Below are 27,604 nucleotides of genomic sequence, written 5' to 3' on the forward strand. Positions count from 1 at the left end.
CTCTAATAGAAAGCTATAATTTTTCATTTAGGCTTTATATACGTTTGTCAGTAGTGAACTTCAAAAGTTATGGAAGGAAAAAAGCAAGAGATAGGTAGGATTACTGAGGATCCCTTTCTGAAGTTCTGTATTGTGGAGCTTACATGCAGATTTAAACCCTTACTGCTCCAATTGGTCCCACCTAAAAAAGTGGGTCAGGTATCCAAAAGAATGCACTCTAAAACAGGCATACAAATCCCAGATGCAAAGACGCATGGGAACAAATTAGGCATTTCAATACCTGTTTTGGGCACACGGAAAAACACAAACATTTTGCACATTGGCTTGTGAAAGGCTGCCCAATTATGTTTATATGTAATCCGTAAAATAAAATACTGCCTCTTTGTAGCTTCCAACATCATTTCTTAAAAAACATTAAAACAAAGAAGAAAAAATGGCTTGAAATCATTAAGTTTAAAAGTGTTCTTTATTTTCTTGAATTTGCAGTAACTTCATGGTAGGTATTACTAAGACATCAGACAATAGTAACCATTCTTGTCATGTAATAAAGGTGCCTAATATTAAGAGAACAGAATAAAACTGTTTCAATAAAGTCACAAAAACAAAGTCAAGCTGAGCTCTGGAGAGATATTATTACTCCTTATACATTCATTATCATGGTGGACACAGGGAAGAGTTCCACACATTGAAAACTGGTGGAAACCCAGCATGACACACAACTTAGAATGTTATTTGAATTACAGAAGTAAATGCATGATAAAAAACAAGAAAAATTAAGTTGGTCTAAAATGTGTGCAAATATATTCATATATTCTGTTTTGTATATAAAACAAACACAAAATACATTATAAAATAATGTTTTTCTTTATGTAATGCTCTCTATCTGCCATCCATCCCCATTAAAAATGCCATCCCAGTTTCAATGGTCAGGAATGGTTCAACTCCAGAAGTAAGTTAGAAAAGAAGTGACTTGACACAGACATGAGACACTGTATACTAGTCTCATTTATTAGCCAATAAGTAGGTATAAGATCTTGAAAGGAATATCGGATGACAAAAGCCAAATTAAGCTTAAAACTCAAAGCTACAGCACAACATATTCACAACTCTAGCAATTCATGTTGCCAATCTGACTGTCTCTCACCAACTGTTCCAATCAATCTGTGACTTCATGTTTTAACTTTTCAAACAAAAATTAAATCTTTTACTGTGACCTTGTGTCTGAAGACGTTACTTAAAATCACTCTCCTCAGTCACATAACACAGGTGTCAATCAAAAACATACTAGAGACGGGGGCTGAGGCATTTGTGCAGTGCTGTCCAGGTTTGTTTACAGCTCCTTTGCAATACAAAAAAAGCGCACTCTAGTTTAATGATTCTCCTTATTAATTCAAAGGAAAATTGCCCAGATTGTGAACAGTGCCATGCATTTTTCAGGTGCAGCTCAGGAAGGTTGGAGGTGCAAAGATAACTTTAAGCCACCTTTGCACTCACCCAACACTGATGCTGCTATGCATGGGGCTAGTCCCCAGGCACAGTCTAGAGCAATGCTCTTGTACCTAATAAAGCCAGTTTAACAAACAAACAAACAGTGCTGAAAGAGGACACGTGAGAGAGGAAAAGGTGAGAATTGAGAATAATCTAAATACCAGAGGTCAAAATGTGGTCAAATGACCTATATTATCCATCCTGAAGGAATGTACAGACTGAAATACATAATATTCAAAGAAACCAGAGACAAACTGTACAAAGTGGAAAGCTAAATCCTGACCTTCAGCTCAGATGCAAGATATCCCTCTCAACCTTGCATAAAAATTGTTAGAACTCCATATTTCTTGGAAGCAAGTTCCTCACAATTATTATCTAGATCTTTGATGACACAAATAACTTATTCTCCCTGTTTTAAATGAACCAACCCCTTCTTTAAAAGGGCAACACCTCTCCCTTCCACAAAACACTCTCTGCCAATAACTTCTCCCCACAAAATAATCAAAACCCAAAAAACAACTTCTTCATGACCAACTTCCTCAGTAATATGCCTTCCCTCCCACCAATCATAGGACTGAGGCACTGTCACCAACAAAATCATATTAATTTTCTTGCCTGCCCAACAAACCTCAATCAAAAACACCTCCCTTTTCCAAAGGGGGGCATATAAGTCATCTGGAGAGTTCACAGAAGCCTAATGGTTCTATGCTTAGTGGCCTAGTCATGAGAATAAAATCCTGCTACAAAATAGCCAGGTCTTATCTTCTCATGTAAAGGTTCATTCTAATTAAACCTGCCTGACTCCACAATCAGCCCGCATTAAAATTGCCCCCAGCAATTGCCCCCAGCCTGGGCAGCAGTGACCATGAGATGGTCGAGTTCAGGATTCTCACAAAAGGAAGAACGGAGAGTAGCAAAATACGGACCCTGGACTTTAGAACAATCAGATTTTAACTCCCTTAGGGAACACTGCTCTACAGCCAAAATGCTTCTGAAATAAATGTAGTCCAACATTACTAATTCTGGGTCACTGAGAACGAAAATTATGCTTAAAATTGTTGATTGGCTCTAGTTTTCAAGATATGCTATTGTGTCACTATATACGACCCTTAACTTGGGAATGGCGGAGGATAAGTGAGTTATAAAGGGAAGGGATCTCAATTTAAACCAGAAATGACTAAAATACATCTTTGACTGGATCTATGAATAAATCTATGACTGGGTTTGGACAGTACTTGCTTTTTAGGCAAAACAATGAATGATGCAATCTGAAGCTTGTATTGCGTCATACATGATATGAATTGCATCATGTTATTCCTGGAAGTCATGGATGATGCAATCATAATGAAGCTTATATCACTCTGCTGAACAAATTGCCCTATATCAGCTCTAGAAATCATACAGTGTCGTGCTCTCTTATTTGTCAGTGTTTGATTTTGCAAAGGGACACATTTCTGTTTAGCCAAAGTGAGCAGAGATGCCTCGTACTTGTGTGAACAGTGCAGATAACTTCTGCTATGTTTGTGGTGAAGTGACTTTTGCATCACAAAAGCGCAGTATAACCACTATGGTTAAGAAAGCCTATCACCTTTCTTTTGGCTGTAAAACTGGAGATCAGGACAAGAGGTGGGCCCCACACATATGCTGCAACACTTGTGCAACAAATCTTCGCCAGTGGTTGAACAGGAAAAGGAAATCTATGCCTTTTGCAGTGCCAATGATTTGGAGAGAGCCAACAGATCACACCGGCAATTGTTACTTCTGCATGGTGCCTCCAGTTGGGAAAGGTGTGTCAAAGAAGAAAAAGTGGACTGTGCATTATCCAAACATTCCATCAGCTATACGCCCAGTACCCCACGGAGAAGGACTGCCGGTTCCTGATGCACCAGAATCATTCTCACTTGAGTCAGATGAGGAAGAGGAAGAGGATGAAACTTCTGGTCCTGAACCATCAATGTCACAGGACCCACATTTTCTCCCATCCTCCTCCTCTGAACCACACCTCATAACACAAGGTGAAATGAATGACCTTGTCAGGGATTTGGAACTACCCAAGAGTAAGGCAGAGCTGTTGGGCTCCAGACTACAGCAGTGGAATCTCCTGGCAGGCTATCAGGGCAAATGGAGCCCAACAATGCTTGCAGACTATTGCTGGACAGTGACAAGAGATGCTCCATTTAATGAATACAAGAGACAAGCCAAGAAGCGCCGAGTAGACATTTGAAAGGACTAAACTATGTACATACTAGTTTTTTGCCTTTTGTTTCATAATAAATTTTATTTATATAACCCTTTTGCTGATTTTTAAAGTGTTACATAAACAGGACAGGTGAAATATTATCATGTAAAGCAACCATAAACACATGAAAAGACCTAGGTTTACAATTTATAATTAAAACTCTACTATCTACACAATATACATAGACATAAAATGTAAAAACTTAAATATCTTAGAAACAGTAGCCAATCAGTTGTTTTAATTGTCATATTTGAATTCAGCACATCAAAATACATAATAAATATCACATTTTATCTCTGAAGCTGACAACTTCTCAAAAATTGTAGACCAGTGGAACTGATGGGCAGGATTGCCTGGGAGGCTAATATGACAGAACAGGAGTAATGGTCTCAAGTTGCAGTGGGGGTTTAGGTTGGCTATTAGGAAAATCTTTTTCACTAGGAGGGTGGTGAAGCACTGGAATGGGTTACCTAGGAAGGTTGTTGAATCTCCTTCCTTAGAGGTTTTTAAGGTCAGGCTTGACAACACCCTGGCTGGGATGATTTAGTTGAGGATTGGTCCTGTTTTGTGCATGGGGTTGGACTAGATGACCTTCTGAGGTCCCTTCCAACCCTGATATTCTATGATTCTATGAATGGAAACATTCCTCTTTATCCTCATGACCAATATGGAGTGCACAGCAGGTGACAATTATGTGAACAATGTTGTTCACACTGGCATCCAGATGGGCGCATAGGTAGCTCCAATGAGCTTTCAGCTTAATAAATGCACGCTCCATGACGATTCTGTAGCTAGTGAGTTTGTATATTGAATTCCCTTTATCCAAGGTCACTGATATCAAAAGATGGTTACTCACCTTTGTAACTGTTGTTCTTTGAGAAGTGTTGCTCATATCCATTCCAGTTAGGTGTGCGCGCGCTGCGTGCACGTTCATCGGAAGACTTTTACCCTAGCAACACTCGGTGGGCGGGCAGGGCACCCCCTGGAGTGGCGCCGCTATGGCGCTTGATATATACCCCTGCTGGCCCATCCGTCCCTCAGTTCCTTCTTGCCGGCTACTCCGACAGTGGGGAAGGAGGGCGGGTTTGGAATGGATATGAGAACACATCTCGAAGAACAACAGTTACAAAGGTGAGTAACCGTCTTTTCTTCTTCGAGTGCTTGCTCATATCCATTCCAGTTCGGTGATTCCCAAGCCTCACCTAGGCGGTGGGGTTGGAGCGAGACGTTGTGGAATGTAAGACCGCTGAGCCAAAGGCGGCATCGTCTCTGGACTGCTGGACCAATGAGTAGTGCGATGCAAAGGTGTGGATGGAAGACCGGGTGGCCGCGCGACATATTTCCTGGATGGGAACATCGGCCAAGAACGCGGTAGATGAGGCTTGAGCCCAAGTAGAGTGGGCGGGGAGATGGCCAGTCGGAACGTGAGCCAAGTCATAGCATGCCCGAATACAGGATGTCACCCAAGATAAAATTCGTTGGGAAGAGATTGGCATGCCCTTCATGCACTCTGCCACCGCTACAAATAGCTGAGGTGAACGTCAGAAGAGTTTGGTCCTCTCGATGTAAAAGGCGAGAGCCCTGCGGACATCCAGAGTATGCAGCTGTTGTTCCCGACGCGATGAATGCGGCTTCGGAAAAAAGACTGGCAGAAAGATGTCCTGATTAACTTGGAAGGCAGAGACCACCTTAGGGAGGAATGCCGGGTGCGGTCGCAGCTGTACCTTGTCCTTGTGGAATACCGTATAGAGGGGATCCACAGTCAATGCTCGAAGTTCCGAGACTCGCTTAGCCAAGGTGATAGCGATGAGGAAGGCTGTCTTCCAGGACAGGTACAGCAGCGAGCATGTGCCTAAAGGCTCAAAGGGGGGACCCATGAGCCTAGCTAATATGAGGTTTAGATCCCAGGTAGGGGTAGGGAATTTGACCTGAGGGTAGAGTCGCTCCAAGCCTTTGAGAATCTGGAAACTATGGGGTGAGAAAAAATGGAACTGCCGGTTTCCCCAGGATGGAAGGTGGAAATAGCTGCAAGATGCACCCTTATAGAAGAGATCGCCAGGCCCTGCAATTTGAAGGACCATAAATAGTCCAAGCTAATGGGGACCGATACAGTTTGTGGGGTAAGATCATGCTGGGTGCACCTGTGAGAGAAGCGCTTCCATTTAGCGAGATATGTTGTTCGCGTGGAAGGCTTTCTGCTTCCCAGCAGCACCTGCTACACTGAGGTGGAACAACGCAACTCCGATTGGTTCAACCAGACAGCAGCTATGCTGTTAGATGAAGGGACTGCAGGTCCGGGTGGTGAAGCCTGCCGAAGTCTTGCGTGATGAGGTCCGGGCAGAGTGGCAGGGGAATCGGGTCTGCCAGAGAAAGGACGAGAAGCTGGGTGTACCAGTGCTGTCTCGGCCATGCCGGAGCGATCAGTATTAGGTGGGCTCTGTCCCTGTGGAGCTTGAGTAGAACTCGGTGGACGAGAGGAAATGGTGGGAAGGCATAAAATAGGTGACCTTTCCACAGAATTAGGAACGTGTCCAATAGGGAGCCCAGGGAGTGACCTTGTAGGGAGCAGAACACCTGGCATTTCCTGTTCACTCTGGAGGCAAAAAGGTCTATGTGGGGAAAGCCCCACCTCCGGAAAACAGAATGGAGAATGTCCGGACAGATGGACCACCCGTGCGACAGGAAGGATCTGCTCAGTTGATCTGCGAGAGTGTTCCGGACTCCTGGGAGAAAGGAGGCTACTAGTTCTATGGAATGGGCTATACAGAAGTCCCACAGTTGGATCGCCTCCCGACAAAGGGGGGGAGGACCGTGTCCCTCCGTTTGTTTATGTTATACATGGCCGTTGTGTTGTCCATGAACACTGCAACACAACGGCCCTGTAGATGGCGCTGGAACGCTCGGCACGCCAGCTGAACTGCTCTCAGCTCTCGGACATTGATGTATAACGTCAACTCCCGGGATGACCAAAGGCCTTGAGTGCGAAGGTGCCCTAGGTGAGCACCCCAGCCGAGAGATGATGCGTCCGTTGTTAGGGATGTGGAGGGCTCTGGTGGATGAAACGGCAGACCTGCACACACCAGGGATGACGTTCGCCACCAGTCGAGGGAGCCCAGAACGCTTGGCAGAATTGTGAGTATAATGTCTATGGCGTCTCTGCCCGGACGATAGGCTGAGGCGAGCCAAGTTTGGAGAGGACGCATTCGCAGTCTGGCGTGCTTTGTGATGAATGTGCATGCAGCCATGTGACCGAGGAGGCCAAGGCAAGTGCGGGCAGAGGTCACTGGGAAGCTCTGAAGTCTTTGTACAAGGGAGTCTAATGCCTGAAAACGATGTGGGGGCAAACTGGCCGTTGCAAGGTTGGAGTCCAGCATGGCCCCAATAAACTCTATCCTCTGTGTAGGCACCAGAGTGGACTTTTCTAAATTGATTATCAGGCCTAGACACATGAACAGGTCCTTGATGATGTCACATGACTCATGACTTGTGCCTCGAAGGCCCCTCGAATAAGCCAGTCGTCAAGGTAAGGAAAGACATGTATTTGACGATGCTGTAGGGAAGCTGCGACGACCGCCATACACTTTGTGAAGACCCGAGGGGCCGAGGAGAGGCCAAAGGGAAGGATAGTAAACTGATAATGTCGATGACTTACCACAAAGCGGAGATACCGTCTGTGCGGGGGGTAAATTGCAATGTGGAAATGTGTCCTTCATGTCGAGAGCGGCATACCAATCTCCGGGATCCAGGGAAGGAATGATGGTTCCCAGGGTTACCATGCGGAACTTGAACTTTTTCATGAATTTGTTCAGTCCTCGCAGGTCTAGGATAGGCCGGAGGCCCCCTTTTGCCTTGGGGATTAGGAAATATCGGGAATAAAACCCCTTGCCCCTTAATTCCTCCGGTACCTCCTCTATAGCTCCGATTGTAAGGAATCTCCGGACCTCCTGGAGGAGGAGTTGCTCGTGAGAGGAGTCCCTGAAGAGGGACAAGGGGGGGGGTGGAGGGAGGGGGTGAAACAAACTGAAGATGGTATCCAAGCTCCACCGTGTGTAGGACCCAACAACTGAAGTTAATTGGGACCATGCAGGGAGAAACGGGGAAAGGCGGTTGAAGAACTGAAAGGGATCCTGGGAGGCAACTGGTACACTGCTCTCGGGCGCACCCTCAAAAGTTTGATTTGGGTCCCACTGTTGGTTTGGTGGGACCGGAATTGTTACCCCCTTGAGGTCCAGACTGACATCTGCGGTTGGTACAACCTCGTCTTCTGGCAAAGTCTTGCCTTGGCCTAGGCGGGGGGTAAGGGCGCTGAGGTTGGGAGCGGAATGGCCGTCTTTGAGTCTGTGGCGTATGCATTCCCAGCGAACGCATAATAACGCGGTTGTCCTTTAGACTCTGCAGCCTGGGGTCAGTCTTTTGTGAGAACAAGCCCTGTCCATCAAATGGCAAGTCTTGTATGGTATGTTGAAGTTCAGGTGGCAGGCCTGATACTTGCAGCCATGATATACGTCGCATGGTTATTCCAGAGGCGACTGTTCTACCACCGAATCGGCAGCATCTAGCGAGGCCTGTAGGGAGGTCTGCGCAACTCTCTTCCCCTCCTCCAGGAGTGCTGTAAATTCCTGGTGGGAGTCCTGCGGGACCAGCTCTGTAAACTTCCCTACCGCCTCCCAGGTGTTGTAGTTGTACCTACTCAGGAGGGCTTGTTGGTTCGGTACCCTGAGTTGGAGGCCTCCCGCGGAATAGATTTTCCGTTCCAACAAACCAAAATGCCTGGCCTCCCTTGATTTAGGTGCAGGAGCTTGTTGGCCGTGGCGCTCTCGTTCATTGATGGACTGTATAACCAATGAACAGGGAGGGGGGTGCACACAGAGGTACTCATACCCCTTGGAAGGCACCATGTACTTCCATTCGACCCCTCTGGCTGTGGGCGGGATGGATGCCGGGGATTACCAGATGTTGTCTGCTCTAGCCTGGATTGAATGGATGAAGGGGAGAGCCACTCTAGCTGGTGTCTCTGCAGACAAAATGCTTATCACTGGGTCCTCCGCCTCTGGAACTTCCTCTACCGGTAAGTTAATATTCTGGGCAACACGCCGCAGTAGGTCCTGGTGTGACCTGAGGTCAATCGGAGGTGGGCCCGATGATGACGTCCCTGCTACTGCCTCATCTGTAGAAGAGGAGGATGATAGCCCAGGGACGAGTGCTCCTGCACTGACTCCTGATCCTGGGGGACCTCCGGAGCCGTAAGATCGTGTGGTTCCGGTGCGTGGGTACGGGTTTTCTCTGTACCAGCCGGGGGAGGTCTGCTCACAGTGGCCTCCGGCACACGGTGTTCTGAGTGACCAGAGCGTGATGGGCCAGCCGGTTCCCCTTGGGCTTAGTGATAAGCCCAAGGTGTCCAAAAGGACCACTGATGAGGTCCATGGTCTGGGCCATGGGTATGCGTATCCGAATCCCCATAGGAAGCACTGTCCGCATGGGATGAGACGGATGGATGACGAGAAGGCCACGGAGGAGCTGAGGCTGATTGGATCGGGTCTCTGTGTCCATTCGATCGTTCTCTACGCGGTACCGGAGAACGGTACCAGGAGTTGTATCGGTGCCGAGAGTGGGACCAGGACCTGTGACCAGCGCGGTGCTGGGAGGTCGACCGGTGCCGTGAATCTCCGTGCCGAGATTGGCTGCGAGAGGTACGGTGGTGTCGGGACCTGGACCGGTGCCGAGAGTACCGGGACAGTGACCGGGATCTCAAGTGGTGCCGAGAGTACGACCGGTACTGAGATGGAGAGCAGTACCGGGACTGCGAGCGGCGTCAGGATCGGGATCGATGGCGGGACCGAGAGTGCCTGCGGGACCTGGATCATGACTGGCGACGGTCAATGGTACCAGGTGAAGATGGCCTCATCATGGCGGGCTTGCCCAATGATTGAACAACCTGCACCAGCGGTGCTGGGGGTTGAGGCAGCTCAGGTTCCGTCAAGGCAATCAGTTCTCATGCTGTGGAGAAGGTCTCCGGTGTGGAGGGCACGACAAGCTCGACCACAGCGTGTGCTGGGGAGCTGATAGGCACCGGACTTGACGGCTCTTGTGAGACCGGAATCAACGGTGCAGAGGTCTTTGGCGCCGCAGCAGTTGGCGGTGCTGGGCAGTCCAACTTGGTTGTACGCTCTGACTGCGGCGTAGATACAGGGGCCGCAGGAGTCTTATGCCTCTTGCTCCTTGGGGAGAGGGAGCAGTGCCGGGCAGAAGCTTGGGCCAGTGAAGGCTGGTGCCGCGGAGCCTTCACTGCAGTTGTGCACTCCGGTGCGGAGGAGGTACTTGTCCCCGGTGCCGCAGTCAGTGCCGAAGTTGGAGGACTTAGAGCTGCCTCCATCAAAAGTTGCTTCAGGTGAATGTCCTGTTCCTTTTTTGTCCGGGGCTTGAAAGCCTTGCAGATTCGGCACTTGTCCGCGAGGTGGGATTCACCCAAGCACTTTAAACAGGAGTCGTGAGGGTCTCCTGTGGGCATCGGCCTATGACAGGCCGTGCATGGTTTGAAGCCCGGGGAACCGGGCAAGGGCCCTGGTACCGAGTGAGGAGAAGGGGCTAATCCCCGATCCCTCTTAACTGTATACAATAACTACTACAAGAACTACTAAAACAGAACTAACTAGAACTATAGAAAATAGAACTATATACACAATAACTATATAAACGATCGAAGAGCTAGGGAGGTGGAGATCAGATAAGCCGCGCTCCACTGTTCCAACGACCGACACGGGCGGTAAGAAGGAACGAGGGACGGATGGGCCGGCAGGGGTATATATCAAGCGCCATAGCGGCGCCATTCCAGAGGGCGCCCTGCCGGCCCACCGAGTGTTGCTAGGGTAAAAGTCTTCCGACAAACGTGCACGCGGCGTGCGCACACCTAACTGGAATGGATATGAGCAAGCACTCGAAGAAGGAGGTCTGGTTACATGAGCCGAGTTAGGGGCAAAATAACTGGTGGCACAGACTTACCATGAAAAACCACATAGTTTCTGAGGAATAAAGTCCCCTCTCTCCTCACCTCTGAAGAACTACCCTGATCTCTTCAGCGCCCTGGTTTCATCAAGTTTTCCAGTGTTTCCAACGTTGGTATTCATTAATAGGAAATAGGAAAAACTTTTTCACTACGACGGTGTGAAGCACAGGAATGGGTTACCTAGGAAGATGGTGGAAACTCCTTCCTTAGAGGTTTTTAAGGCCCGGCTTGACAAAGCCCTGGCTGAGATGATTTAGTTGGGGATTGGTCCTGCTTTGAGCAGAGGGTTGGACTAGATGACCTCCTGAGGTCTCTTCCAACCCTAATCATCGATGATTCTATGAATCTGACTCTGTGGTCAAGCAAGCCTTGTAGAACGAGTGATTAGTAACGTTTTTGGTTCACATACTCACTCACCCCTTTTGGAGGGCAAAATATTGGGATGTGAGTGCCATCGATGGCCCCTGCACAGTTCAGAAACCCCAGCCTCTCAAATCCAAATATTATTTCTGGAACTTTTCTTATAACCACCACCTGTAGGTAGATCACATTGTTAATTGTTTTGTAAATCTACACACCACAACCCTGACAGCGGACAGTGATTTGCAACTGACCAATAGCCGCCTGGTGTTGCTAGCTTCCACAGTGCAATAGCCATCCACTTCTGCACTGGTATGGCTTCCCTAAATCAGAAGTTCTGGCACTGAAAGTATACTGCAAATTCACCATACAGCTCTATGGAGGTCTGTTTCCTCATTTGGAAGTTCTCAAGCTGCTGCTGCTCACCCAAAATTTCCAAAACTATATGATTTCACTGCATCATGCTAGTTCTCCTGCACCAGGAGTGATGGTTCACCCACAGGTATACTGTGGCAATACTGGCATTCACTATATCTATTCCATAGGACCAGAATGGATTGTCATTCACCTTCACCATCAGTCATCTTCAGGGTCTCCGAAAGTTCTCCCCAGATTCCATCCTGCATCTTGTTGTTCACCTACTCCACTGCATAAACATTTGTCCTGCAACAAGGAGCAGGAGCAGAACCAGATCATCATCCAACTGCCCCATATCTTCCACCCACTTTGGCAGGAGGGAGAGGTAAGCAGGAATTGCCATTTGTAAATGTGTGAAGTCAGGGAAAAGAAAAAACACCACCCCAGCAAAGTGATTCCTAGAGCATGTACCTGTGATGCACAGGACCCTGGGATACTGACCCTGAAATGGTAGTGTTAACGTCACATAACAAAAACAGCAGGGTGCACACAGGTGAATGCGAACACTTGGCGTAGGTATGGGGAGCATGCACAAGGATGTACACAGTCAGGTAAATTAGTATACACACTAGTAAACATAGCCTAAGTATAAAATTCAGTGACTTAGGCCAATATGTGAAATATATTGCCAACAGGACTATATTTGCACCCTGAGAAGTGACTAAAAATAGCATGAGGTGATATTATGTTTAGGGTTTCTCATTAGCTTCTATAACACTTTCTATAACACTTTCCTTCATTTTACACAAAAAAGATGAGTTTTTGTTTCGTTATTTAAAAAAGTTCCAATACTGCAAACTCAATCACGCATCTGAAAATTGAGTTGGGTTCTTTCTGACTTATGCATTGTCATCAGTAATGAGGATTCTGTGGGACAAATTCTGCCCTAACTTACAATTGTGCCTCCCTCACTGAAAACAACCAGATAGCATAAATGGAACAAAGAGCAAAACGTAGTACTGAAACTGGAATTTACAACATTTACGCATTTGTTAACTATGAACCAGAAAAGAATTTAGCTTCCATTCTAATCATTATATGGATTCGACAGCTCTAAAAGGAGTAAAAATAATAAGACATGGTTTTGTCATTAAAATAAACATATATGACACTGAATACACACAGAACAGACCTAGTTAGTATCATTATTACTTTTTTGAAGGAAACCTTTTTAGGCATTTTCCTAGTTTTTATTTCATGTTTCAAATTTAAAAACACCTTAAAATCACAGATTTAATTAAAACTATATTATTTGAATGTATTTACATTTTGTACTTGGGAATTACCAAGTTAATGCCTGAAAAATAGAATGCATCTTAGGCTAGATTAGCTGTCAGAGAATACAAAATGTTAAAAGTATAAACACAGAAAAATTTTTTATTTTTTATTATTATATTTTTTAAAAGTCTTACGTCGTCCTTGGTCTTCAATAATAGACCATTTTCTTAGTCTATAAAAGACCTAAAGCATTTAAAATATTTATAAGAAACCTGTGAACTCTCTAAAACGACGGCTTTAATTTTACTTACTAGACATTACATTCTAAATTACAAAATAAAACTATTACGGTAATATATATATTTAAATACAAAGTGTAAAGTTATTTAGTATGAGGGTTCTGAAAGCAATTTAAAAAGGGGCTGTTCTTTGGCCTATAATCTATCCTTTATCCGGATTACAGAACACAATGTTTTTACTGCAATCTCTGCCAGGGCTCATCTTTTTATTGTGTATGTCCAAGCCCCCTTAATGTTTTAGAAAGGCCTTGACTAACTGAACTTTGATCTGATGTCTTCATTGAGAAAAGCTCCAGGTTGCCCATTTCAGATGCAAATCCTCACTAAGGCCCAATAGAGTTTGTAAAGACAGCAAAAAAGAAGAAACAAGAAGTTTCCAGGATCCTCTTTGAGAATCCTGAGGCACATTGGTGTCCTTAATCCACACTGCTGCATGGATTAAGGTAGGTGATAACCTTTCTTAATTCAAAAGAATGAGCACAGTGCCTACAAACTGGGTGGAGACTAGGATTTGGCTATAATAAAACACCATGCAATAAAAGCTCAGTCTATGTCAGAAGCCTTGAATAGGCTTCAGTGTACCACATTCCCAGGCCTAGTAGGGAAGCTTGCAAAAAGCCCACCTGAATCAAGTAAGCATGAATAATCTGTGTTAGCAGACCGGCCATGAAGAGGGGAGAGAGGCAGACTTTTCATTCTTCTTAAGTTTGAGAGATAAATTTATTTCTGGATTGTAGGTTCAAGCCTGTTCTTTATTGGATTCCTACAAACTCATCTGCACAAGGAGAAAAAGACACTAAATTGCCAGTGAGCAGACTGTGCTTTTATGCTACCGTCTGCTGTTAATGATTCTAATTGCAATACTAATGTGCTAGAAATCTCAGATTTGGGAGAATCAAGGCAGAAAATTGATTTCATGCTGTGACAGTTTATATATTGCCCCAAGAACAAACAAAAAAGGGAAAAAAACCCAAACTAGGCTATACCTGATGTTTTTACCAAGAGTTTAAATGAGAATATCCCTGGATATAGAGAAAAGTATCTTTTAAATTGGTAATTGTATGCAGCACGCACAAACAGTATCCAATTCCTTTTGACTGATTACCTATAAATCTATAGTTTATCTAGGATATAAAGAATATATTCATATTTACACATATAAAATACACTATTCAAGGCAGGACTACTAATTTAAACATTATACACAATATGAAATATTTATAAGGTGGCTAAGAGCTTATTTAACCTGTTTTTAGGAAGGGAAAGGGAATAACTGAGCCATCTCCACAACAGAAATCTCTTCGGTTACTTACAACTAAAAATTAAATTAGTTAACAGAACCACTAACAAGACAACTTTTACACCTCGCATAAAAAGAGATATTGACTAGATACATTTTCAGCTGACATTTAGAGCCCTTTAAACATTTTAAAAAACCCAGTTTACTCTTTATAACCTTCTTATACCATGCAACTATTTGGAAATATAATTTTAAAATATAAGCACTAAAGCTGGTTGGAAAATAGCTTTTTAAAAAAAAATTATTGGTTTCCTTTTGACAGAAATTTCTAATCAGTCAACACACATGAATTAATGGAAACTGAAATAATTAACAGCTATTACTAGGTATATTAAAACTATCAGAGGGACAGAGGTGCTGCATGACTTATTACTTCCAGACAGCCAATAAGTGTATATTGCATCATTCAACAAGCCATCAAATATTTCTGATCACTGAGATTACTTTCATCTAACTGATATATTTTAAAAAGAAATTTCCATTTGTCCATTATTTTAACAACTGTAGCTTTATTTTCAAGTCTTATTGATTTCATATACGTTTTTGACAATTTAGCATTTACCTGAAAACAAACAAGCATTCCACTACAGTGGTCCCCAAATGTGGGGCACGCTCCCCAAAGGGGATGAGGAGGAAATTTCAGGGGTCATGTCGAGGCCCAAGCCAGCCTGTACAGGGGGGTAGAGAGGGAATGCCGCCTAGCCCTGCTCTGCCCCCAGCTCCACTCCAACCCCAGCCCTCCCCACCAACCCTGCCCCCAGCTTCAGCCCCTGGCTCCAATGACAGCTCTGGTCCTGGCTGCAACTCCAGTCCCAGGTCCGTCTCCAGCCCCACCCCCAGCCACAGCTCCTTGCGCTGTTCCTGGCCCCAGCTCCAGCCCTGGCCTCAGCCCCCGGCTCCCAACCACAGTCCACCTCCCTGCCCTGGCTCCCCAGGGGAGGGGCACACACAGATTACATTGCAGGTAAGAGGGGGGCATGCAACATAAAATGTTTGGGGATCACTGTTCTAGTACATAATTGTGAAAAAATTCAAAAATTGTAAGAAAATTTTGATGGAAATGAGGGAATCATACCTTATAAGATTGTACGGTTGTTCTAGATCAGGCAATTATTAGTTTACAACTTGCAACATGCAAATCCCATCTGTGATAACCAAGGACAAGTCTATGGTGTTCTATTATATAATATATTAATGGACAGAGTAAGCCTTTTTGGGTTATTATATGCAGCTTTTTGTTCTGTTAGACCCAGGACATTTTGTACTAAAATAGTGACAATCAATTGTTTGTACATCATTGTATTATGAATTTAGTTTACATTACTGGATAAAATACAAACTGTATTTTGTAATGGTTCAGAGTGGTACAGCAAGCTCTACATGATTAAAGTTGATGAGATTATATGATCATGCTGGAGGCTATTTGATTTGGCATGTCACCATATATAAGTCTTCTGACACAAAATATATAGCCATGTCTGTACAATTTCAGAGAAAACCAAACATGCCAAGCCTTGTAAGATCATTTTGTCACATTCCAATTATATTTTTTTAGAATATGGCTAACTTACTACGCAGTTATGATTACATCTAAATCACAGTATACAACATGCTTAAACCAAACAGCACCAAAAAAAAAAAAAGTCTGTTGTTGTGTAGTCCAAAATGCTATAATTTTTGTAAGGTTTGACTGCACAATTAGATCAAACAAGAAAGTAACTAGACTAAGGAAAAACATAATTCATAAAATACTAACAGCTGTAAACTTTGAAGAAGTGACCACTGGGCATGTGTCTTACATGCCACCTTCACAGCGATTAGTTTCTAGTGACAGTGAAGCTGATATAATCTCAAGTGCTTACTTTACTTATTACGCACATGGATAAGCAAGTCAACAGTTCGCATCAATAAAGTATTTTCACTAGAGGGATCTAATAAGTACTGTTCATTCACCTATACATATCACTATGAATAGATAAATTTAGAAAAATGTTCAATAAAAATACTACAGGTATCTTTAGGTTTAAAAGTTATCTGAAACAGTGTTACATTCACCAGCCTTTTGTGCTTTAATATTTTAATTTTCTGGTTTTCTTTTCAGAAGTTAAGTACATCTGGACGTCATGAAACATAGTAAACTGCATTTCTCATCTCTTGGTATGTATTGGTGAATGATAGTTTGCTCTCCTGAGGCAACCTTTTAGCACAGTTTGAAAACACTTCCATGGTCTGGGTTCTACTCAGAGATTATACTTATAGAACAAGTGAATTTTACCCTTAATATCAAAGCATAGGATAACATCAGATATAATACTAAACGTATTTACCTCAATTCTTGGTAAATTCTGGTAACGCCAGGCTATTTTCATGGATTCCTGAGATTCCTGTTTAGACTTAATAGCGGTTTCTTTCTCATGCACTTGGTTTTTATGGGCATCATCAAACAAAGGTGCTGGAAGCTCCTAAATTGAGAAAATGAAACAGTATCGGGTAGTTAGAGTAGAAAAGTGGTCAAGACTTTTCACCCCCACCTAAAGAAACACTGCAAACTAGTAGGATTATTTGATCAAAATGAACAGTTGTAAATTGATACCAACATTTGATTAAAATAAGACAGTACATACTGCATGCTACAAAGCACATTGGAAGCTGAAAAATGTTTTCTAATCATTACAACCAAAAAAGTACTGCACAGCATTATATATTGTAAGGACGCAGAATAGAAGCCATAACACATGGTCTGCATCTTCCTTTCCCACTAACCATTAGGGGAGGACCACACTGTTAACTATAGACTATTAACAATAAAACAAGCATGAAAGTCAATTCAAGGAACAAAAAGACGATACAAATATTTTAAAACTTCGAATTTATAAAAGTTGCTAATGCAGCTGCTGTTGTTTCAAAAACTGGGTGTTGCTGATTGAGCAATTCTGTCAATGAGGGCTCAATCTTAGTCCACCATGATCTACAGCAGTGGTTCCCAAACTTGTTCCGCTGCTTGTTCAGTGAAAACCCCTGGCAGGCCAGGCTGGTTTCTATACCTGCCGCGTCCGCAGGTTTGGCTGATCACAGCTCCCAGTGGCCGCGGTTTGCTGCTCCAGGTCAATGGGAGTTGCTGGAAGTGGAGGCTCATGGCAGGTACACAAACTGTCCCGGCCTTCCAGGGGCTTTCCCTGCACAAGTGGCAGAACAAGTTTGGGAACCAATGATCTAGAGTAAAAAAGAGTGTGTTGTTATCCTGCTGTTCTGTTGAGGGAGTAACTTGCACCAGAATGATACCCAGCAACGCATACATTCCCAATACACAAGCACAGTTATGGCTTCTGAGGGCATGAGAGATGGTTGTGGGGCAACCAAGGCTTTTATCCCCCTTGACACCCACGCCTGTGCAAGTTGGGATGTAGCAGCTCTGTGGAGCCTGTTTCCTCTCTTGTGATGCAGGTAGCTGGTGCATGGCTCTTTACCCTTCTGAGACACTTTGGCCTGGTCTACACTACAAAGTTAGTTGACATAAGTTGACCTGAGAAGGCCTCGTTGTGCACATCTACACCAAAAATTGTCTCCTGCTGATGCACGCATTACATTACAGTGATGCAATAACGCGACCTTCCTGAGCAATGCAGAGCCTTGGTCAACCCACTCAGATTGATGCAGTGGGACTGTAGACACTGCATTACCTATGTCAACCCTAACAGTCCTCCAGCCGCTATCCCACTGTGCCTGTATTCCAGCGACAGCCTTGCTTTGCTCACAATTTTGAACTTCATTGGCCAAGGGGCCATAGATCAGAAGTCCGCCTTGCCTGTGCCCCAAAACTCATTTGCGTGTTTTTGAAATGCCTTTTCCTGGTTGTTCACCTTGGCAAACATTCCTATAGTTCATATTTGGTGTATGTATCTGATCATCCACACAGAAACCTAATAGATAAAGTGGAGCAGATAAGAAGTCTTTGGATCTCCTTGGCCCGTGGGGAGACGAGGATGTGCAAGCACATCTGTGGAATGGCAATAGAAATATCCACATCAATGTGCAGATGGCACAGAGGATACAGAAATGGGGGCACAACAGGGATGAGTGAAAGAGAAAGGAACTTTTACCAAAAGGTGAGGATGGGCAACATGAAATCTGGTGCTGCCCCACAGACCTGTCGCTGTTATAATGAACTGCATGCCACACTTGTCAATGACCCCAGCAGTACCCTGCAGATAACTGTGGACACTTCGCAGGAGCCAAAGGCAGAAACTCCTGCTGTGAACAGTAAAGTGGGGGAAGGGGAGGAAAAAAGACATGGCAGGGGACTTAAACCATGCCACAAGCTGTTGGAAACTTCAGTGGACTCACACCTGTACTACCAGGTGAGCTCAGATGAACCTGATGATGAAGGGGAAGGGAGCTCAGATAAGCATGTACATGCATTTTTCTAATAATTTTTTTTTTTATTTTTTGTTGCCTGTTACCCCTTCTCCCTCATTCCCTCCCTCTCCCAACATTCTTCCCCATTTAAAAATGGAGTCCACCCCATCTGCAAGTTTATAGAACAAAATAATTGACTTCTGATTGCTTTACTATTATGTATGGGAATAAATTCAAAAAAGGCAGTTTGATTACACAGTCCACATCTGTCCAAGTACAGGATGCTGATTTGAGGTAGAACAAAGAGAAATAGACTCTGTGTCCACTTTTCAACTCTTTGGGTTTGGGGAGCCATGCAGAGTACTTTGTTTAGCTCAGTAGGGATGTCCCTTTTATCCTCTTGAGAGATCTTGATAAACTTTCATGGAGATACTCTGCAATTATTTCTCGAAGAATTGTAGCCTTATTTCTTTTCCTGCAGTCGGAGACTTTCCCATGCCACTCTGCATGGAGTTTGGCTGTCACAATTGCAGTAATCAGTCTAGCTGCATACAGGCCCAAGTGACTTTGGAATGTCAAAGTAGCTCTGTTCTCTGAGCCTTTGTCACTGTCTGGAGTAAGCGATCATCCAAAATCATTGCTGTCTGTGAAAATATTGCCAAATATTCATTGCACTGTCCCTATACCCATACCTGACGAATGGTGCCTACCACTGAAAACTTCTGAGCAACAGAACACACCTTCTCCCCTCCTCCCTGTTAGGCTAGGGCAGACTGTATTCACTATGGTTTGAGCTGCCAAGTGACGCTGTAGCTAGGTGTTCCAGAACTAAAGTGACAATTAGCATTTCTTATTAAAAGATAGGAGTCTTGAGACTCACCTTTCCCTGTCCACTGTGACGAAATCTAATGATGTATCAGTCTGTTTTAATCAGCAGCCTCTGGCATGATGTCCTTGAGAGATGTCCCTTCCATGCCTGCTTAACATCTGACCCTGATCAGGATGAGAAAGAGGACTAGGGAGGATATTTTCTCCAAGATATTCCAATCCTCTATAGTCTTACACCAGGAACCAAAGGCTTAGAGGGACCACATGACTGTGGCCCTGGAGAAGGACCAAGAATGGAGAGAGAGAGAGAGAGAGAGAGAGGGGTTGCTTCAGGAAAGGAAAAAGGACCAAGGCACTTTGGGAAATACACCAGGACATTATGGGTTTGCTCAGGCAACAAACTCAGATATTGCAGAACATTGTTGACCTACATACCCAAAGACCCTGGACTCAGCAATCTTTCCAGTCATTGGAGAACTTCATGCTCAGTGCTGTCTACGTTCTCCAAAATACTAGATGACAGCATGATGTACATTTACATCCTTACCCTACCACTTCATGCCAGGGAACCACAAGGAGAGCTATAGCTATGAATACACTAACCTGTGAGAAGAACAAGTTGGTGCATGTGTAGCCATACCTACTGCACTGTAGTAGGTTTTACATACATGAACATAAATGATTACTGTTTACTGCTGTTTTTCCTTGGGTTTAAAATATAGTTCACTCTGTTGCAGTGCTGGTAACAGATTTTTCATTTCATATTTGTTTGCACTTAAATTTTGTTGCCTGTTTCTTTGAACACAATAAAGTTCTGTTTTGGAAACTCAGGACTGTATATATTTATTAGTCTATACCAAGCATTACAGAATTCAAAAGCAGGTAGCAAAGACCCACCTATATTTAATCACACAAGAGAGACACTATTTCATAAAAGGATCAGACAAACACTACCATGATCAGTGTCCCCTCTAATTTTTTATGTCCACGTGGGGAATGAATTTTGTTATGTGCACCAATATGGAGGTGATGTGTGACACACCACCTTCATATTGGTGCACATAACAAAATTCATGTGGTGGAGTGGGGCCGAAGAGTTCAGAGTGTGGGAGGGGTTGGAGTGTGGCGGGATGAAGGCTCTGGCTGGAAGTGTGGGCTCGGAGTGGGGTTGGGGATGAGGGGTTCAGGGTGCAGGAGTGGGCTCAGGGCTGTGGCAGAGGGTTAGAGTGCAGGGAGGGTGGGCTCTGGGGTGGAGCCAGAGCAGTTTGGAGTTCTGGCTGCCCCGGGGCTGTGGTGGGGAGAGAAGACTCCCCTCAGCCCTCTCTCACTGCAGCAGTTCAGGGCCGGGGGAAGAAGTGCCTCTCCCTGGCTGCAGCAGCTCCAGCAGGGCTGGGCTGGGCCGGGCCAAGGGAGAAGTTCCTCTCTCCAGAAGCTCTGGCGGGTCTGGGCTAGGCCAGGACAAGGGAGGGGCTCCACTCCTCAGCAGCTCCGGCAGGCCTAGGATGGGCTGATGGAGGGGCTCCTTTCCCTCAGCCGTGGCAAGTCTAGGGCAGATCCGCGCTGGGGCCTGCGGAAAGGGGCGCCTCTCCCTGCCACAGCTGTGAGCCCCTGCGTGGGGCTTAATAGGCAGTGTGCAACATAGAGGGACTTAGACCATGACTGACTGTTAAAATGGTCTTTTAAGACTTCTTTTAGCCATATAGATCCATTGTTTGCTCTTTTAATAGCCCTTATTTCTGGTTGTGCAAATTCAGCAGACAGCTGAGTCTACCTTGCCTCTCCACCCTGGTGGTAGTTTTTCCCCCTTTGCCTCACAGGTATTATGCAGCACACAACATACAGCTACAACCAAGGTGACATTTGCATTACTGAGATCCAGTCCAGTGAATAAATAGCACCAGCATCCATTCAGTCTACCAAAAGCACATTCAAAGTCATTCTGCACCTGCTGAGCCAGTAGTTGACTCTTTCTGTGGTACTGTTCAGGTGGCCAGTGTACAGCTTCATGAGCCAGAATCACTATTGACATGCCAACATTGCCAATGGCAATCCAATGGTCAGAGAAGAATTTCTTGCTTGCAGCTTTTAAAAAAAGTACGGTGTTCTCAAAGATGCAAACATCATACACCTTGCCTGACCAGCCCATGTTGATCTTAGCCCTTGATTCTCCACTAGAGCTTGCATAGCCATAAGAAACTATTTCTTTCTGTTGATGTACTCAGTGGTAAGGTGGGCTGATGCCAGAATAGGGAATTATGTGCCATCAATTGCCCCATCATAATTTGGGAACCCCACTGCTGCAAAACCATCCACTATTTCCTGTATATTACTCAGAGTCACAGTCCTGTGTAGCAGGAGATACTTAATGATCTTACACGCTTAGATGATAATGGCCTCTATTGTGGATTTTCTAACTCCAAAATGATTGCCCACTGACCAAGAGTAATCCAGTGTTGCAAACTTTCAGTGCCTGATCGTCACTTGCTTCTCCAATGTCAATGCAGCTCTCATTTTGGTATGCCTGTGCCGGAGGTCTCGGGCAAGCTCCACACACAGATCCAGAAACATGGCCTTTCACATCTGAAAGTTCTGCAGCCACTGATTGTCATCCCAAATTCGCATTGTGATGCAATCCCACCGATCAGTGCCCATTTCTCAGGCCCAGAATCAGTGATCCACAGTGTGGAGCTTCTCCGTGAAAACCATCAGCATTTGCTTATTGTGCTTGAACATCTCCGCATCTTCCTCACCTCGATTCCAGGTGCAGTAGTACTTGTTCATGTACTGCAAACATATGAAAATTATGCTTCCTGCATTAGCAACACTCATGAGAACTGTGCTGAGCTTTGCAGGGTCTGTGCTTCTACCAGAGAGATGGTGGAGACCTAAAAGCAGCACATGGGATTGTGAGGTTTTTTTTAAAGTGTAAAAATTATGTAATATGAAAAGCATAATGGGATGGAGAAAGTGGTATGATAGGAACTTGACCCTCCAGCTCCCAGAAATCCCTTCACAAATCACTGGCATCTCAGAAAAGTACTATGAAAATATCCCACAAGTCATTGAGCCAGATGATGATGCAGGACACATTGGGATTCCTACCCATGGTGCACTGCGTTTTACATAGACAGCCAGTCTTGATGAGCACATGCAGCTCTGATGCAAGCACCCAAGTGTGCACATGCACAAGCAATATACGAAAGTTGGCAGCTATATGCCAACATAACCTGGATCAACTAAACTATATAGTGCATTGTAACAAGGACTTCGCTTGCTCTCACAACAAATCAGCCAGAGACCCCTTCTAAGTGCAATCACCAGTGCTTTTTATGTTCAGTGTCAGCTCCCACCATCTTCTATTTACAGTCTGCTCCAAACCAGCAACCTGGGGGACAGCTAGCTTCTCCACCCAGCAGGGATGCACAGCCTTTGGCTTCTCCCTTTTCTTCCTCTTCCCCCCGGCCAGCCTTATATAACCCCCTGGCTAATAAGGACTGCAGGTGCTTCTCTTCTAGCAATTAGGTGTGGCATACTCAGCCAGCCCCAATTAATGCTTTTTAATTGGAGATGGGTTAACAGGGGCCTGGCTCAGGACCTCCTGGGCAGCACCCTGTTACACGCACACATGGCCAACTGGGTCATAATTTCCCCCAAATAAACGTCCCAGAAAATGAAAATCTGATGCAAAGCACAAAAAGCACTGGTGATGCTGGTAAACCAGGTGCCAGCTCTTGCCAAGTCTCTAGGTGTCAGCTGAGCACTGATAAATTCATAGCTGGAAACTGGACCAGCTCAACTGTATGTTAATATTATTTAAGACAGGTGTTAGACTTGTAAAGATTTATTTAGACTCCATAAAATGTAGGTTGCTGCATGCGTTAATCTTACCTGCAATGTCTGCATTCCATGCTAAAAGGTAATATGAAAGTTTTGTTTATAATTGTAAAAATGCCTGCTCTGACCTTGTGAACCTAGGCAGGAAGAGTGGTTCCCCTGCTCGTCAAGGAGGACTATCAAGGCTATATGGGGCCATTGTAGAACAAAATACTTTGTTAATTGCCTCATCCACCCACGAAGAAGTTATATGCAGCAGCTCTCACCCCATCAGCTTGAACTCTGGGAGAAGGGCATATAAAGATGCTCGCAAGAAGAAATGGTTCTCTCCTTGCTGTTTGGACTCTCCCAAGGGCTGGAGTTAATAAACAAAAGCAGAGATCCCGAGGGTCAAACTGGGTTAGCCCAAAAAGACATTCAGTAGACAGATTTAAAATTTTATTAAAGTAAATGTTTGAAATGAAACATACACAGGTTGAGAGGGAAGGTACGACATCTCTGTCATCTTTTGGAACCACAGACTGTAACTTATCTCTGCTTATGTTACCTGCTTTAACCTGTAAATAAAAAACAGTTACCTACCTCTCGCAACTGTTGTTCTTTGAGATGAGTTGCTCATGTCCATTCCAACAGGTGTGTACACACATCGCATGCACGATCGTCAAAAGGTTTTTCCCCTAGTGGTACCAGTCGGGTCGGTTGTGGTGCCCTCACGGCGGTGTATTTAGGACACTGTTGACCCGCTGCCTGTTCAGTTCCTTCTTGCTGGAAGACTCTGACAGAGGGGAGGAAGGTGGAATTTGGAATGGACATGAGCAACACATCTCGAAGAACAACAGTTTACAAGAGGTAGGTAACTGTTTTTCCTTCTACGAGTGCTTACTCACATCCATTCCAATAGATGACTCCCAAGCAGTTTCTCTTGAGGAGGGATCAGCGTTCACCTGGTTGCTGATTATAGGACTGCCCTGCCAAATGCGGCGTCATCACTCACTTGTTGGGTGATGGCATAGAGCGATGTGAAGGTGTGGATGGAAGACCACGTTGCCTGTCTTGCATATGTCTTGAACAGAGACGTGTGTGAGGAAAGCTGCGGACAAAGCCTGAGCTCTTGTGGAGTGCGCCATCAGTGGCGGGGGTGGAACTTTGGCACGTTCTAATGCAGGATGTGATCCATGATGAATGGCGCTGGGATGAGATGGGATGCCCTCTCATCTTTTCGGCGATTGCAATAAAGAGCCGTGGTGACTTACAAAATGGCTTTGTGTGTTCAATGTGGAAGGCTAGGACACGCCTGACGTCCAGGGAATGTAGCATCCGCTCTCTGACAATGGAATGAGGCTTAGGGAAGAAGAGTGGTAAAACTATGTCCTGCTTCACATGAAACTGGGAGATCACATTGGGTAGAAACGCAGAGTGAGGATGCAGTTAAACCTTATCTTTGTGAAAGACAGTATCGAAGGGGGCTCGAAGGTAAGCGCTTTGGGCTCAGAGACCCTTCTGGCCGATGTCATAGCCACCAGAAACGCAACCTTCCAAGAGAGATAGGAGAGAGGGACGTGGCCATGGGTTCAAATGGAGGGTCCATGAGCCTGGACAAGTCTAGATTGAGGTCCCACTGGGAAACGGGTTGCCAGACATGGGGTAAAGCCTGTCCAAGCCCTTAAGGAATCAGCCCACCATGGGATTTCCGAAGACAGATCTACCTGCTGCCCCTTGGTGGAAGGCTGAGATGGCGGCCAGGTGTACTTTCATAGAGGATATTGCCAGCCCTTGTTGCTTGAGGCCCAGTAAGTAGTCCAAAACTAGGGGAATTGACACTTGCTGCAGTGGGATACCTTTCAGCAGGGACCAAATAGAAAACCGCTTCCACTTTGTCAGATACGTGGCTCAGGTGGAAGGCTTCCTACTTCTGAGGAGAACTTCTCTCACTGAGTCTGAACATTGGAGCTCCAATGGGTTCAACCATGGAGTTTCCATGCCATGAGGTGGAGGGACTCCAGATTGGGGTGCTGGAGCTTGCCACGATCCTGAGTGATGAAGTCTGGGCATAAGGGATGGATTACTGGTCTGTCGAACAACAGGCTTAACAGCATGGTGAACCTGTGCTGGCTGGGTCACGCCGACATCATGAGGATCAACGAAGCCCTGTCCTGGCGGACCTTGAGGAGGACTCTGTGTATGAGAGAGAAAAGAGTGGGAATACATAAAGTATGTGACACATCGACATGAGGTGAAAAGTGTCCACGACGGAGTCTGGGCTGTGGTTCAGGAAGGAGCAGAACCGCTAGCACTTCCTGTTGCTCCGTGTTGAGAGAGGAAAGCCTCACTTCTAGAAAATTGAAAGGGCGATGTCCAGCCTGAGGGCCCATTCGTGACTGAGGAATGAACACCTAAATTGGTCAGCTAGCTCATTCTGCGCCCCTGGGAGGTATGATGCTTGTATGTGTATCGAGTTGGCGATGCAAAATTCCCAGAGTTCTAGGGCTTTCTGGCACAGGGGTGAGGATCAAGCACCACCCTGTTTGTTTATACAAAACATCACCATGGTGTTGTCTGTGAGCACGTACACACATCTGCCTCAAAGGTAGGTCTGGAACACTTGCATGCCAGACAGACAGCCTTCAACTCCCGCACATTGATATGTAGTGATAGTTCTGCTTGCGACAATAGGCCTTGAGTTCTGATACTGCCTAGGAGCGCTCCCCACCCCAGAGCCAAGGCGTCCGTGACCAGCAACATGGTCGGTTGCAGTCTGGCAAAGAGAACACCCACACAGACCACTTGCAGCCATAGCCACCAGTGTAAAGACTCAAGAATGGGAGGGGGAAGGGTAACTATCCTGTCCATTGGGTTTCAGCTGGGCCTGTACACTTGAGCCAACTATGCCTGGAGGTGTCTGAGATGTAGTCCGGCATGCCGGACCACGTATGTGTATGCCACCATATTCCCTAGCAGCTTCATACAGTTTCTGGCCATTGTGGAGAACTGGCAGAGCTTCTTGATAACATCCTTGAGAGCTTGGAAGCGTGGCTCAGGCAGGGATGCCCTGGCTTGTGCAGAGTCCAAGAGAGTTCCTATGAACTCTACTCTCGGTGTAGGGACCAGCATGGATTTGGGCACGTTTAGTTTGAGGTCCAGCCTGAGGAATGTGGCACGGGACAGGGCCACATGCACCTCCGCTTGTGCTTGCGACTTGGCCTTGATGAGCCAGTCATCCAGGTACAGGAATAGTTGTAACTGACATTTGTGGAGAAAGGCTGCCATGTCTGCCATGTACTTCATGAACACCCTGGGGGCTGTAGAGAGCCCAAACGGGAGCACCATGAACTAGCAGTGCTGGCTGCTGGTCTGTGGGCCGGGATTATGGAAATATGGAAGTATGTGTCCTGCATGTCAAGGGCAGCGTACCAGTCCCCCAGATGTGGGGAAGGAATGATAGAGGCTAAGGAGACCATGCAAAACCTGGCTTTCCTGACGAATGCATTGAGGTTTTGCAGATCCAGAATAGGTGACAGTCCACCCTTGGCCTTGGGGAGAAGAAAATATCTGGAGTATCTTGCTCCATAACTCCTGAGGAACCTTCTCTATTGCCCCCAGAGTAATTGCACCTCCTAGAGAAGGAGTTGCTTATGAGAAGAGTTCCTGAAGAGGGATGGGAAAGGTAGGTGGGAAGGCAGAAGGAAACTGAACTGGATAGTATATCTGTTGTGATCTGTGACCAAGCATGGTAGAAGTAAGATAGCTGGTTCACAAAGGGAGGGTAAGGATCCGGATTGAGTTCTGGTGCTCCGTCCTTGGGTGCACCGTCAAAAGTTAGGTTTCAGCCCCAGGGGCTGTTTGGGGGAGCCCTGGCCTTGGCCTGAGGATGACTGCAACTGGTGCCTCCTATTATTCCTGCCCCTTCTCCTGGCTGAGTCCTGCCTATGAGGTCTAGATTAAAAGCGGGAGGGGGACTGGGGTTTGAAGGGCTTCCTCAGGGGTGTAGGAGTGGGACTTCAATGTCGCCCTTGAGTCTTTGAGACTGTACTAGTGGGAGTCCGTGTTCTCAGCAAACAAGCCTGCACAGTCAAAGGGCAGGTCCTGAATGATGTTCTGGACCTCAGGGGGTATGCCCAAAACCTGTAAGCAGGCACTCCATCTCATGGTGATTGCTCTGGCCATGGTTCGAGCCACAGAATCACCTGAGTGTAGGATGGCCTGGAGGGAGGTTCTTGACACCACCTTGCCCTTCTCAAGAAGCGCTGCAAACTCTGGCCATG

At 45.6% G+C, this 27,604-nt stretch overlaps 1 protein-coding gene across 8 annotated transcripts in view; it reads right to left on the reverse strand.

The window, feature by feature from the left end:
- Nucleotides 1-27,604, reverse strand: part of ELP4 (elongator acetyltransferase complex subunit 4) — a 292,776-nt gene that overhangs the window by 201,390 nt on the left and 63,782 nt on the right. For all 8 annotated transcript variants that reach the window (XR_007774651.1, XM_050955147.1, XM_050955140.1 and 5 more), the window contains exon 4: nucleotides 16,652-16,786. Coding sequence is in view for 7 of the 8 variants with exons in the window: in XM_050955147.1 (XP_050811104.1) it covers nucleotides 16,652-16,786 (135 nt within the window). In the remaining variant the exon portion in view is untranslated. The remainder of the gene's footprint in view (nucleotides 1-16,651; nucleotides 16,787-27,604) is intronic.

Source organism: Gopherus flavomarginatus, chromosome 5 (assembly GCF_025201925.1).
Source record: "Gopherus flavomarginatus isolate rGopFla2 chromosome 5, rGopFla2.mat.asm, whole genome shotgun sequence".
Taxonomy (NCBI): Eukaryota; Metazoa; Chordata; order Testudines; family Testudinidae; genus Gopherus; species Gopherus flavomarginatus.